This window comes from Chiloscyllium punctatum, chromosome 25 (genome assembly GCF_047496795.1).
Source record: "Chiloscyllium punctatum isolate Juve2018m chromosome 25, sChiPun1.3, whole genome shotgun sequence".
NCBI classification, from domain to species: Eukaryota; Metazoa; Chordata; class Chondrichthyes; order Orectolobiformes; family Hemiscylliidae; genus Chiloscyllium; species Chiloscyllium punctatum.
This window is the reverse complement of record NC_092763.1, coordinates 17,646,414-17,661,154: the sequence shown is the minus strand read 5'-3', so window position 1 is coordinate 17,661,154 and position 14,741 is coordinate 17,646,414. Positions and strand designations below refer to the sequence as shown.

Below are 14,741 nucleotides of genomic sequence, written 5' to 3'. Positions count from 1 at the left end.
TCACCTTGACCACTTCCTTTGGGAGCTCACTCCCTTCATTCTCCACATGGAAAAGCTGGCCATCAGACCCCTTTTAAGTCTTTCTCCTCTCACCTTAAACCTTTTGGATTCTCCTACCCTGGGGAAAAGACATTGGCTATTCACTTACCTATGCCCCTCATGATTTTATAAACCACCATAAGATCACTCCTTAGCCTTATATGCTCCAGCAAAAATGTCCCAGCCTATCCAGCCTCTTCATATAAGTCAAACGCTCCAATCTCAGTAACATCCTTGTACATCTGTGTTACATACTTTCCAGTTTAATAATATCCTTCCTATAGCAGAGTGACCGGAATTGTATGCAGTATTCCAAATGTGGCCTTACCAATGTCCTGTACAGGTGTAACATGATGTCCCAGTTCCTGGCCTCAATGTTCTGACTGATGAAACGCAAACATCTCCTTCATCACCCTGTCTACCTGTGACACCACTTTGAAGCATCTGTGTACCTGCACCCCTCAGTCTTTCTGTTTGACAACACTCACCAGAGCCCTATATTAACTCTGTAAGTCTTGCCTTGAAACAAAAACTGACCCTTCCTCACTGGACCCGAAAGGTTAACACTGATTTTTTTTTCACAATTGCTGTCAAACCTGCTGAGCTTTTCCAGCAACTTCTGCTTTTGTGTCTGATTTACAGCATCCCCAGTTCTTTTGGTTTTTATTGAGTCTTACCTTAGTTTATCTTACTAAAAGGCAGCACCTTGCATTAAAATCCATCCGACGTTCCTCTGCCTACTGGTCCAGTTGATCAAGATCCCATTGTACTCTGAGATAACCTTCTTCACTGTCTACCTTACCACCACCTTTGGTGTTATCTGCAAACTAACTAACCATGCCTCCTACATTCTCATCTTAGACCCCATGTTTGGTGGGACATTAGCCATTGAGTAAAGTAGAAACTTTCCTGCTTTACACTTTCTCCGTAGCCATTGATTTCCTTTCTTTTCTTGCCTCCTTAGCCACCTCCTTGCACCATTATCCCTCTCGTGATTTATCTCTTCTGATTTCCACTCTGTCACTGCAATTCCCTTTTATTCCTTCCCTCTTTCTCTGCTTGTTTAAAACCTGTTCTTTCTTTCCTGACCACCTGAAGAATTCATTCCACTTCTTTCTTCACAGAGGCTGCCTGAACAGCTGAGTATTGGCAGCATTTTTCGTTGTCATTTCAGATTTCGATTTCCATTTTTGAGGGCAGGGGATGGTCAGCCCACATTCTAAAAATTGCCTGGGCTTGCACTCTTGTCAAAGGGGAGGGGGCAGTGGAGAAAGGAGGGGGGACCAAGGTGGTTAAAGGGCTGGTGGAGAATTGTTTACCTGTCTCCTCCAGCCAACCTCACATTTGTGATTCCCATCCTTGGGTTAAAATCGGGGTTACTGTGTCTGAATTAGCAAGTGTTTTCCAGTTCTAACAGCCCATAACTTGGTTTAAAATGTTCTCTGCTGTTGTCCTGGATTAGTGGGCCTAGACATTCTTTGGTGCACAGTCAGTCTTCAAATGCTAAACAGATGGCTCAGCCTCCAATATGGTGGAAGTGCTGAATGTTCTCATTACATGCATCATATTAATGAGACAAAGATGGCTCATGTCCTTAGCCTCAAATGGACATTCCATCTCTCATTAAATAAGGCCACGCTATGTCTGCCCGAGATTCCTGCTGCCTATTTTGGATGGCCAGGCAAGTGTGAACAAACTCGTAGGCCATCATATTTCAAACAAACACACAGCAAAGGTAAATATCTTATATACTTTAATGAATCCATTTGTCTTTCAGATGATGCATAATTCAGGCATAATCATAAACACTTAAACATTTAGAAAACACATTTGTAACAAATAAGTTAGCATGTCAAATAGAAAGAAAAGCTCAACTGTCTTGTTTATGGTTTACACGTTGTGGTATGCACAGCAATGTGTGGCTAACTCGTATACAACATTTCCATCAGCAAGGCATTCATTTGCACGTTCCCGATGAGTGGTCGAAAAAAGAGTTGTGTGATGACCGGTGCGTTGATACTCTTCAAGGACATCAGTGCAAGTAGTATCTGGCTGAAACGGCTTGTGTCCCGAGGGTGGGCAGAGTGGATGTATTCAGTGAGGGCTCGCTGAGCTTCCTGCTGCAGATACAAGATGTACTGGGGAGCATGTAGCCCTGATACATCTGCAGAACAAAAACAAAACACACACATACACACACCAAAATAAGTTAGAGTAATTGATCAGAGAGAATAATTGTGCTACATTAGTCACATCCTGAAAAATATTGTCAGAAATGCAGCAGCCCGATTTGAGCACAGCAAGCTCCCAGGTATGGTAATTGGAATTTGGACCCTCAGCTTCAATCATAATTAATTGCAGCACAGAGACACATATTGCAGTGTTCCTGCTTTAGGGTTCCAACTGCTCACAGGGGCATGTCTCAGCCTATTTCGATTACACTATTCAGTTTGTTATGAACATTGGTCTTGAAGGACATGGAAGCAGAATCAATCCTTTTTTGTAAAACTCCATCATTGCACATTTAAACAATTCATTCATAGGATACGCGCATCACTGGCTACGCTAGTATTTATTGTGACCTGTGAACGTAATGGTGCGTCTCCTTCCTGAGTCACTGCAGTCCGTGTGCTAAAGGTAGAACCACAATGTTGTTCCTGAGGGCAGTTCCAAGATTTTGACCCAGTGACACTGTAGGAATGGTGATATGTTGCCAAGTGAGTGGCTTGGAACTTGCAGGTGATGGTGTTTACATGTAGCTGCTGGCAGATGGTAAAGGTTGTGCGTTTGCAAGGTGTGGCCAAAGGAGTATGGGAGTGTTGTGGATCTTGTAGATTGTGCGCACTGCTTCTACTGTACATTGGTAATGGAGGGAGTGAATGTCCATTTTTAGATGCTATGCCAATCAAACAAGCTGCTTTGACCCAGATGGTACCAAAATTCCTGAGTGTTGTTGGAGCTGCACCCATCCAGGCAAATTGGCAGTATTCCATCACACTCCTGATTGTGTCTTGTAAATGATGGACAGATTTTGAGGAGTCAGGAGGTGAACAACTCACTGTCAAGTTCCCAGCCTCTGAGCCAATCTTGTATTTATATTGCTGGTAACTGATAAATGATCCTCACAGGATGTAGATCGTGGGTGGTTCACGTAATGCCATTGAATCTCTAGGGCCAATGGCTACCCTCTCTCTCGGTGGCGATAGTTATTACCTGACACTGATGTAATAAGAATGTTACATCGACCCAAGTCTAAATGTTATCCAGATGTTGCTGCTTCAGTACTTGAAGAAGTGTGAATTGTGTTGAGCATTGTGCAATCGTCAGTGAATATCCTGTTTCTGAGCGTAAGATGGAGGGAAAGTCATTAATAGAGCAGCTGAAGATGGCTGAGCCTAGGACACACACACATACATTGATGTGAAACGCAGTGGAATCCATCTTGGGAAAGCAATTAGCATGTGAGTGTCAGAGGCTGAAGGGTAACCTTATAGAGGTTTATAAAACCATGGGGGGCATTGATAGGATAAATTGGCAAAGCCTTTTCCCTGGGGTGGGGGAGTCCAGAACTAGAGGGAATAGGTTTAGGGTGAGAGGGGAAAGATATAAAGAGACCTAAGGGGGCAACTTTTTCACTCAGAGGGTGATACATGTATGGACTGAGCTGCCAGAGGATGTGGTGGAGGCTGGTACAATTGCAACATTTAAAAGGCATGTGGATTAGTATATGAATAGGAAGGGTTTGGAGGGATATGGGCCAGGTGCTGGCAGGTGGAACTAGATTGGTTTGGGATATCTGGTCGGCATGGACGGGTTGGACGGAAGGGTCTGTTTCCATGCTGTACATCTCTATGACTCTATGACTCTAACTAACCTATACAAAGTAGGGAGATCAAACATTTGAATTAATGCCATACTGATTTGACACTAATTCTGCTATTTTTTAAAACCATTTTCAGCTCCACACTCCTGTCAAGTTCCTTCTTAATTTTTTAACAGGTGACCCTATGATCGATAGTAGGAATAATCCCCATTGGGGCAATTTAAAGGAATCTACTTAGAGGTGAAGTTCTGATTGATTTGTTCTACTAATACCACAATTCTACTCATTTTAGGTTTTCCAGGGTTGATTTAACTTTTATTAAGATAAAACTCTGACAGCTGCAGAAGGGTACTTCATTAACTTCAAGACTAATGCACAAACTAATTGCTCCCAAGACATGGGATCACTGCAATGCACCAAGGTGGAGAGAATGAACAGAAGATAGACAGAGCAGGACAAGCTGCTGGAAGAGGGAAGAGGAGAAAGAGTCTACGCCTTTCCGGAGTGTCAAGACCACGAGTCCCCGATGGTCTGTATTGTCAATACCTCGCTAATATCTGCCAGTTGCTGCAGTTATCATTTTACATTCAGAGCAAGGCAAAGGCTGCATTGTCAGTTGCTATGAAGGTGGCAATAGCATTGAGCTTTTGCCGATTTGTTTGCTTCTGGCATGGTGCTTGAGATGTTTACATTATTTGCTAATGTTCCATTCACTGTTGCACAATGGAAATTCTCAGAGATGATATCGTTTCCTTTTTCCAGAGATCTACTGGTGGAGTGAGCTTCAGTAGGATTGCAGGTTCCTCATGCTTGAGGTTGCTATTAGCTTATGTCGTCTGCATTACAACCAGCACAGAAAACACCTAACCTGCTAGGTCATCACTGCAGTTAGCAATCACGCACACACTTGGATTTGATTTATTGTTGTTGTCGCATGTACTGAGATACAGTGAAAAGTGTTGTTTTTCATGCTATACAGGCTGATGGTATCATACAAAGTGCATCAGGGTAGCAGAACAGAGTGCAGAATACAGTGTTACAGCCACAGAGAAGATGCAGAGAGAAAGGGCAGAATTAACATTTGAGAGTTCTGTTCAAAAGTCTGATAACAGCAGGGAAGAAACTGTTCTTGGGTCTACTTTTCAAACTTTTATACCTTGTGCACAATGGAAGAGTGCATAACTGGGGTGGGAGGGCTCTTTGATTATGCTGATTGCTTTCCCAGTGCAGTACAGCTGGAGTCAAGGATAGATGAAAGGCTGGTTTGTGGACTGGGCTGTCTTCACTCTATAGTTTCTTGTGGTCTTGCGAAGACCAGTTGCCAAATTGCATGTATATATGTAGCAAGTATATACTGAAAGCTGTGCTGGCTGACAAAATGTGATGGAGTAGAGCAATGGGTTGCGCGTGTGCTGCCCGAGGGAAGTCCTGTAGTTCATGGGGTTGGGATTTGGGGTTGGTCTGACGCCTGCTATATCATCTCAACTTCATATGGAACAGCCCTCACCACCAACAAGCAGGAGCAAACCTGGAAGGAGTTCTGACCGGTCCGAGCATGAGGTTCTGCTGAGTTCTTCCAGTTGCAGAAGGGATACTGTAGATTGGCTGGGTCCAGGGTGAGGAACAATGAACTGGCTCCACTTCTTTATCTACCTGCCCTTTTGCTCGGCTGCAACAAAATTAATTTAAAAAGTACCCCATCCCACTGTGGATACCTTACTCCCGAAAGAAATGAATTGATGTTTTTAAAGGAGCCAATTTCTTCAGAAGTCTTTCTTGAGTTAACAAAGGGGTGAGTTTATTTTTTGCTAATTATGAGAAGGAAAATCAAGAAACACACATGGAATAGAAATAAGAAGCAACTCCCACAAAAGATTAGATTAGATTAGATTACTTACAGTGTGGAAACAGGCCCTTCGGCCCAACAAGTCCACACCGCCCCGCCGAAGCGCAACCCACCCATACCCCTACATCTACCCCTTACCTAACGCTACGGACAATTTAACATGGCCAATTCACCTGCCCTGCACCTCTTTGGACTGTGGGAGGAAACCGGAGCACCCGGAGGAAACCCACGCAGACACGGGGAGAATGTGCAAACTCCACACAGTCAGTCGCCAAGATAAAAGTTGAAAGATATATGGTTCAGCCTCTGGGTCATTCATGAAGAGTCAACAGTGGAGCATTAATAATTGAGCAGACCATTTTGGGACTGTTGCCAGGTGAGTTGAAATTAATTTTGTCTGTTTTTTTTTTCAATGGTGGTTAGCTGGCAGCACTCAGAGCAGGAGCTTCCTCCCTTTTGTCCTGTTTCCTTCTGACTGGTTTCGAGCAAACCCAGTGACAGAGAAAGCCATTTCCCTGCAACATAGGGTTAACGAATGTGTGATTCTTCGTCAGTGAACTATGTGAACAATGGCCTGATACAGTGCAAGCCACAGCAGAATCAGGTGAGTTTACAGGCTCGAAATGGGGTGACGATACATGGCCTTGAAGGATGGCATTGAGCAGACAAAAGGCTAATCTTCTGTCTGCAACATCTAAGGCAAAGCAGCAGCAGAGTGAGCTGTTGAGCAGATTACAGTCGCAACACTGACAGAGTGCAGGGGTAAGAAGATGAATACTCTTAATCTCAAAATGGCTAACAGTTTAATGCTCCACCGTGTCACCGGCTTAGCACCTGAACAATCATAGTAATTAAATTGGATTATTTAATTCAACTAAATAGCTGAACGGCTCTGACTCCTTCACGCTCTTTTGATAACAGTAACCAAAACCATGGTAACAGGAGCAATCTGAGCTGGAATGGGTTTCCACTGCAAATTTTAGACTGATGGTTGGCAGTGCTTTCTTGCAATGGAAACTGAGACACCAGACATTACATCATGGTTGGGTCGACAAGTGTTGGAGTTCACCACCAAACCCAGTATTGGTAATTATGAACTAGCTAGAAGCTCTGCACAAATTTATACACCACCTTTATACCAGAGTATTCCATGGTACCAGAGTGCCTTTTTTTTTGTCTATTCACGAGATGAGGGCATCACTGACTAGGTCAGCATTTATTGTCTCACGGGCAGTTAGACGTCAACTACATTACTGTGGGTCTGGAGTCACATGTAGTCCATACCAGGTAAGGATGGCAGTTTCCTCCCCTAAAAGGACATTAGAGAACCAGATGGTTTCCTTTCCTGACAATTCACAATGGTTTTGTGGTCATCATTAGACTCTTAATTCCAGAGTTTTGAATTCAATTTCCACCATCTTCCATGGCAGGATTTGAACCCGGGTTCCCAGAACATTTCCTGGGTCTCCAGATTAACAGTCCAGAGATAATGCCTCTCGGCCTCCCTATCCATCCATTGTGCGCACCCATGGATCTTTTACTACAGTCTGCCTCATCAAAACTCTCATCAGAGTCACTGCAGGAGAACTCCTGTGTGAGCATATCCTCAAACATGCTGATATCTGCACTAACCTTGCCTTCTGACCTAGCTATATTCTTTTTTTTTGAATGTGCTCATTGTCTCAGCACATGCAGATTCCAGAAAAGTATGTCCCTCTAAGATTTGTACAACATCAGAATGGGCAGTGCTGCCTGTGCACCTGTAATCACCTGATAGTGCACCTTCGACATTGTGCAATTCCTGAGTTCCTCCATTGCTTGGCCAAGTTGCATCTCGAAAGGAACAGGGAAAATGTTATGGTGAGGGCAAGAATCAAATGGGGGGAGGGGTAAATAAGAGGGGTAAATAACATCTGTAAATCATCACAGACTGTCTGATGAGGAAGTGGAGTGTGAGACGTAGCATGAGGTATGAGGATAAAGCCATCTTCAATAGTTTCAGCCCTTCCTCTGGCCATGCCCTCAGCAATGTCGATTCTGATTATGACTGGCACCATTTCCTCCATGGAGTTTGGAACAGGAAGCTATGTCTGTCACCCACTACAGCTCTTTCCGACTGCTTCTGGCCGTGCCTCACCTCCTCCTGCAAAACTGAGAGGGACATGTGCCACTGAATCTGGTGCACCTTGTTTGGCTCGTGTGGCTACCCTGGTTGCATAGCTTGTGTGTGACAGTGAGGTGGGGCGGGGCATGTAAGTGGCTGAGAGAGACTACTGAAAGACGCGTATGTGTGGGGTGTGCTGAGTTGAGTAGTGTATGGTTCTAGCCATGCGAGCAGATATGACATTTGAAGGTCCAAACATTGGCCTTGCCCACATGTGTGAACCTGGTGCTGCACTGGATCCCAGTGCTTCAAGCTCTGACCTTGCCATCCATTGGCTAGCTGCTCCCACTGCCTTTTCGGAGGGTGCTGTGCAGATTCATGAGTTTGACGTGAGTGCAAGTAAAAGAACACTAAGTGATTAGGTAGTGATAAATCTTCAACTGACAAGCTGCACCCCAGAGTTTAAAAGATGTGTCTACAGAGATATGATCTTCCAAAATTTCTTAGATTCTAGAACTGTTTCTCAAATTCATTAGAAGAAATCAAACATAACTGATCTGTTTAATACATAAGCAAAAATGCAAAAGAGGACTTACAGGCCAGTTAGCTGGAATTTCATTTCCAGCCTCAGTAAAATGGTGACCCTAGCAACCCATTTCGGAAGAACCTCATCTGGCTCACTAATGCATTCTTTTGGGAGAGAATGCATTAGTCTAGCCAACGTGTGACAGCAGAGGCCACAGCATTGCCCTTACTCTGAACTGTCACTCAGTTCAAACAGCAATATCTACGTTGCTTGAGAGGATGAAGAGGAAATCAGAAACGTTGTGCATTCAATTAGGCACCACAGAAGAAATTACAAAACAAAATTTGAATTAATAGATTAGAGCCAAATCAGCAGACAAGAAATGTAGCTGTAGATAATCGAGGACTGGATGCTTTAGTGTTTGGCCTAAGCTGTTTACAATCTCAGTCAGATAAAGAGTCTGAACGTAATTTGTTCAACTTAGCTGAAGATATAAAGGTTAGGTGAGAAAGTAAGTGATGCAGAGTCATGTAGACAGATTGGCTGAGTAGGCAAGAATATGGCAGATGGAATGCAATATGGAGAAATTAGAAAAATGCTTAAAAAAAAAGAGATTGGTAAATATTTACATTCAGAAGTACCTGGGTGTCCTTGCTGGATGAATTACAGAGAACTGATAAGCAGATACAGTCTGCCATTAGGAAGGCAAAGGTTATATTAGCTAAAAAGGCACGCAACTTAAAAAAAAAGTAACTACAATTATGCAGGACATTGAGGAAATCACATTAGTGTATTGTGTATACTTTTGGTTTCCTTCCTTAAGGATGTACACACATGTCCTAGAGAGAACACAACAACTATTCACTAGATTGGTTTCTAGGATGAAAGGATTATTCTATGAGAGAGATTGATTAAATTAAGCTTATAAAACCCTAGAGTTTGGAAGGTTGAGAGTTCACGTAATTGAACATATGAAATTATTGAGGGGCTTGTCAGGGTCGCTGCTGAGAAAATGAATCCCCTTGCTGGGGAATCTAAAACACAGGATTACCATCTTAGAATAATGGGTTGGCCATTTAGTACTGAAGTGAGGAACAAATTCTCCACTAAAGAGTTCTGAATCTTTGAAATTTTCTGATCCAGACAGACAGCTATGGAAGCTTAGTGTTAAGGAGGCCAGATTCCCTCAAAATGCTTTAAGAAGGTAGCCCAGACCTTAACTTTTCTTATTTTAAAGGCAGATGTGAAATGGATATTCCAGGTGTGATGCAGCTGGTCAAACCACTGGACTTTAAGCAAAGCAGAATGTAGTTGGTTGCACAGTCGTTAGCACTATTGCCTCACAGCACCAGAGACCTGGGTTCAATCCCCACCTCAGGCGACTGACTGTGTGGAGTTTGCATGTTTTCCTCATGTCTGCGTGGGTTTCCTCCGGGTGCTCCGGTTTCACAGACCAAAAATGTGCAGGTGAGATGAATTGGCCATGCTAAATTGCACGTAGTGTTAGGTGCAGGGGTGAATGTAGGGGAATGGGTCTGGGTGGGTTGCGCTTCAGCGGGTCGGTGTGGGCTTGTTGGGCCGAAGGGCCTGTTTCCACACTGTACGTAATCTAATCTAATCTAAATGCAGCAGTTGAAACACGAGCAAAGAAAACAGAATTTGGAATAACATAATTATTTGAAAACCCAACCCAACTCATCATAAAAACTTAACTAAAAAGCTGTTCCAATTCCTGGATGTCCCATAAATACACCCCTTGGCAAAAGGCAAATTCAAACTCAGGTTCTTGTAGGCAGGAGACATTTCTGCTAAAGCTTCAAACCTTTCTCCTCTGCAGCAGCTTCTGACTGCCTGCTAAAAACTAACCCAAACTAGAAAGAAGGACGTTAACTGGGAGAACTGATCACATCCCTGTCATTGTTTAAACTAGGCTCTTGCCCAGACATTTCGTCACCTCTGCCTTTACGACCTCTCTTTTAAAAAAAACCAAGGACAAAATAATTTATTAAAGGGGCAGCATCGTCACACTTAGTCATTGTGCATATTCAAAACAGAGGCCAATAGGTTTTTGAGTTTTAGAGCATCATAGAATCATAGAAGGATTATGACACAGAAGGTGACCATTCAGTCCATCAAGACCTATGGGATTATGGTCAGCATGGATTGTTTCTGGGCTATGTGACTCTGTAAGTCTGTGCTTTTTCAAAGAAAGGTCCCTTTCACTGTTTTTTCACTATGGCCTTGCAACTATTTTCCCACCGGGTGTTTATCCAACTCTGAAGCTACAATTTAATACACCTCCATTACACTCCCAGGCAGTGTATTCCAGATCCAAAAACTCATCATGTCAGAACATTTCCCTCAGGCTGCATTTGGTTTTGTTAGAAAACAAGAGAATGGTTGCTGTTATGCAACCTTCAATGTTAACACCTTGCTTAAGGTTGGGTTAATTTTCTGCCACTCTCATCATTTCATAACTGAGTCTAAGGGTTTTACTTGGCTTACAATGAGAGAGGAAAATGATGGTGAGGCTTAATGAGAGAGGTTCTTGTCTTGAACAGAATGCACTTTATTTCACAACATGGCAGTCCCTGGGTTGCGAATGGGTTCCAACCTTTGGGTCCAAAAAATTACACCCTCGTTTGGATCATGATCATGAGATGATCAAAGAGTACAGCTAGACAAATTAATTAAGTGAGATAGGCAATGTTATTCAGACCAACAGGAGATCTCAGGATATAGGTCTTTTTACGACAGCAGAGCAGACTGCAAATCAAGTCCCAACACTTCATGAAATGTAAATGTAAATCACTTGTCTATCATCAAAATAATCAATTTGTTTCTCTTTATTGCAGTTATCTAAAAAAAAGACTTTAAACTGGTATCTTTAATAAACTCAAAAATAAGTTTGTTTATTAAAACCCAACTTATTTCTTAAGCATGTAGTAAAATGGATTATTACCTAACCTACTATGTAGACTTAAGTTCTATGCCCTCAATCCCAGACGCACGCACATTCATACTCAGAAAGAATGAGATGATATTGAAGTGCAATTATAATTGGAAATACAAGGGCAAACCCTGTTCAAGAGCCCAAACTAAAATGGCAGAATGAAAGTCCTTCTCATAGTCTCTTTGGTCATCTTTGACAAGATCATGCTGCTATCAGCCATTGTGTAATGGATTAGTCTAAATTCACATCACTGAGATAACTCTCTTAATAACTGTGTTTTTATGTGTGCATGAGTAGTCGTGTGTGGTTGCATCTGTGTGTGTGGATGTGTCTGTGTGGTTGTGTCTGTGTGGATGTCTCTGTGCAGGTGTGAGTGTCTCTTCGTGTGTGTGGGTGTGTCTGTGTGGGTGTCTCTGTGCAAGTGTGGGTGTGTCTGTGTGGGTGGTTCTATGCAGGTATGGGTGTCTCTGTGTGGGTGTCTCTGTGCAGGTGTGGGTGTGTCTGTGCAGGTGTGGCTGCGTGTGTGTGGGTGTGTCTGTGTGGGTGTGGGTGTGTCTGTGCAGGTGGGTCTGTGCAGGTGTGGGTGTGCCTGTGTGGGTGTGTCTGTGTGGATGTGTCTGTGTGGATGTGTCAGTGCATGTGAGTGTGTGTGTGTCTATGTGGGTGCCTCTGTGCAGGTGTGGGTGTCTCGGTGTGGGTGTGGGTGTGTCCGTGTGGGTGTGTCTGTGCAGGTGTGGCTGCGTCTGTGTAGGTGTGCGTGTGTCTGTGCGGGTGTGGGTGCTTCTGTGTGGGTGTGTCTGTGCAGGTGGGTCTGTGCAGGTGTGGGTGTTTCTATTCAGGTGCGTCTATGTGGGTGTGTCTGTGTGGGTGTTCCTGTGTGGGTGTGTCTGTGCAGGTGGTGGTGTGGTCTGTGCAGGTGTGGGTGTGTCTGTGTGGGTGTATCTGTGTGGGTGTGAGTGTTTCTGTGCAGGTGTGGGTGTGTCTGTGTGGGTGTGTCTGTGTGCATGTGTCTGTGCAGGTGTGGATGTGCTTGTGTGGGTGTGTCTGTGTGGGTGTGAGTGTTTCTGTGCAGGTGTGGGTGTGTCTGTGTGGGTGTGTCTGTGCAGGTGTGGGTGTGCCTGTGTGGGTGTGTCTGTGCAGGTGTAGGTATACCTGTGTGGGTGGCTCTGTGCAGGTGTGGGTGGCTCTATGTATGTGTGGGTATGGATGTGCCGGTATGGGTGTATGTGTGGGTGTGTGTGCATGTGGGGGTGTGGGTGTGTCTGTTGGGTATACATGTGGATGTGTCTGGGCATGTGTGTGTGTGGATGTGTCTGTATGGGCGTACGTGTGGGTGTGTCTGTTCATGTGTGGGTGTGGGTGTGGGTGTGTCTGTGTGTGTGTGCATGTGTCTGTGTGGGTGTGTCTGTGCATGTGTGGGTGTGTCTGTGTGGGTGTGTCTGTTCATGTGTGGGTGTGTCTGTGTGGGCATGGGTGTGGGTGTGTCTGTGTGTGTGTATCTGTGCATGTGTGGGTGTGTCTGTGTGGGTTTACATGTTGGTGTGTCTGTGCATGTGTGGGTGTGGGTGTGTCTGTGTGAATGCGTCTGTGCAGGTGTGGGTGTGTCAATGCATGTGTGGGTGTGGGTGTGTCTCTGTGGGTGTGTCAATGCATGTGTGGGTGTGGGTGTGTCTGTGCATGTGTGGGTTTGGTGTGTCTGTGTGGGTGTGTCTGTGCATGTGTGCGTGAGTCTGTGTGGGTGTACATGTGGATGTGTCTGTGCATGTGTAGATGTGGGTGTGTCTGTGTGGGCATGGGTGTGGATGTGTCTGTGTGTGTATCTGTGCATGTGTGGGTGTGGGTGTGTCTGTGTGGGTGCACATGTGGGTGTGACGGTGCATGTGTGGGTCTGGGTGTGGGTGTGACTGTGTGAATGTTTCTGTGCAGGTGTGGGTGTGTCTATTTGAATGCCTCTGTGCAGGGGTGGGTGTGTCTGTGTGAATGTGTCTGTGTAGGTGTGGGTATGTCTGTGTGGGTGAGTCTGTGCATGTGTGGGTGTGGGTGTGTCTGTGCATGTGTAGATGTGGGTCTGTCTGTGCTGGTGTACATGTGGGTGTATCTGTGCATGTGTGGGTATGGGTGTATATGTGGGTGTGTCTGTGTGGGTGTACATGTTGGTCTGTATGTGCACATGTGGGTGTGGATGTGTCTGTGTGGGTGTATGTGTGGGTGTGTCTGTGTGGGTGTACATGTTGGTCTGTCTGTGTCGGTGTGGGTGTATGTGTGGGTGTGTCTGTGCATGTGGGTGTGGGTGTGTCTGTGTGGGTGTACGTGTGGGTGCGTCTGTTCATGTGTAGGTGTGGGTGTGTCTGTCCATGTGTGGGTGTGTCTGTGTGGGTGTCTGTTCGTGTGTCGGTGTGGGAGTGTCTATGTGGGTGTGTCTGTGCAGGTGTGTGTGTGGGTGTGTCTGTGTGAATGCATCTGTGCAGGTAGCGGTGTCTCGGTGTGGGTGTGGGTGTGTCCGTGTGGGTGTGTCTGTGCAGGTGTGGCTGCGTCTGTGTAGGTGTGCGTGTGTCTGTGCGGGTGTGGGTGCTTCTGTGTGGGTGTGTCTGTGCAGGTGGGTCTGTGCAGGTGTGGGTGTTTCTATTCAGGTGCGTCTATGTGGGTGTGTCTGTGTGGGTGTTCCTGTGTGGGTGTGTCTGTGCAGGTGGTGGTGTGGTCTGTGCAGGTGTGGGTGTGTCTGTGTGGGTGTATCTGTGTGGGTGTGAGTGTTTCTGTGCAGGTGTGGGTGTGTCTGTGTGCATGTGTCTGTGCAGGTGTGGATGTGCTTGTGTGGGTGTGTCTGTGTGGGTGTGTCTGTGCAGGTGTGGATGTGCTTGTGTGGGTGTGTCTGTGTGGGTGTGAGTGTTTCTGTGCAGGTGTGGGTGTGTCTGTGTGGGTGTGTCTGTGCAGGTGTGGGTGTGCCTGTGTGGGTGTGTCTGTGCAGGTGTAGGTATACCTGTGTGGGTGGCTCTGTGCAGGTGTGGGTGGCTCTGTGTATGTGTGGGTATGGATGTGCCGGTATGGGTGTATGTGTGGGTGTGTGTGCATGTGGGGGTGTGGGTGTGTCTGTTGGGTATACATGTGGATGTGTCTGGGCATGTGTGTGTGTGGATGTGTCTGTATGGGCGTACGTGTGGGTGTGTCTGTTCATGTGTGGGTGTGGGTGTGGGTGTGTCTGTGTGTGTGTGCATGTGTCTGTGTGGGTGTGTCTGTGCATGTGTGGGTGTGTCTGTGTGGGTGTGTCTGTTCATGTGTGGGTGTGTCTGTGTGGGCATGGGTGTGGATGTGTCTGTGTGTGTGTATCTGTGCATGTGTGGGTGTGTCTGTGTGGGTTTACATGTTGGTGTGTCTGTGCATGTGTGGGTGTGGGTGTGTCTGTGTGAATGCGTCTGTGCAGGTGTGGGTGTGTCAATGCATGTGTGGGTGTGG

The 14,741-nt window shown here is 45.5% G+C and overlaps 1 protein-coding gene across 1 annotated transcript in view; it reads right to left on the bottom strand.

Moving 5' to 3' along the window:
• Nucleotides 1–1,775: 1,775 nt before the first annotated feature.
• The window catches only part of LOC140495644 (nuclear receptor subfamily 0 group B member 1-like), a 30,068-nt gene continuing 17,102 nt past the window's right edge, over nt 1,776–14,741 (bottom strand). The window contains exon 2 of the mRNA XM_072594638.1: nt 1,776–2,203. Coding sequence (XP_072450739.1) covers nt 1,962–2,203 — 242 coding nt within the window. The 3' untranslated portion in view covers nt 1,776–1,961. The remainder of the gene's footprint in view (nt 2,204–14,741) is intronic.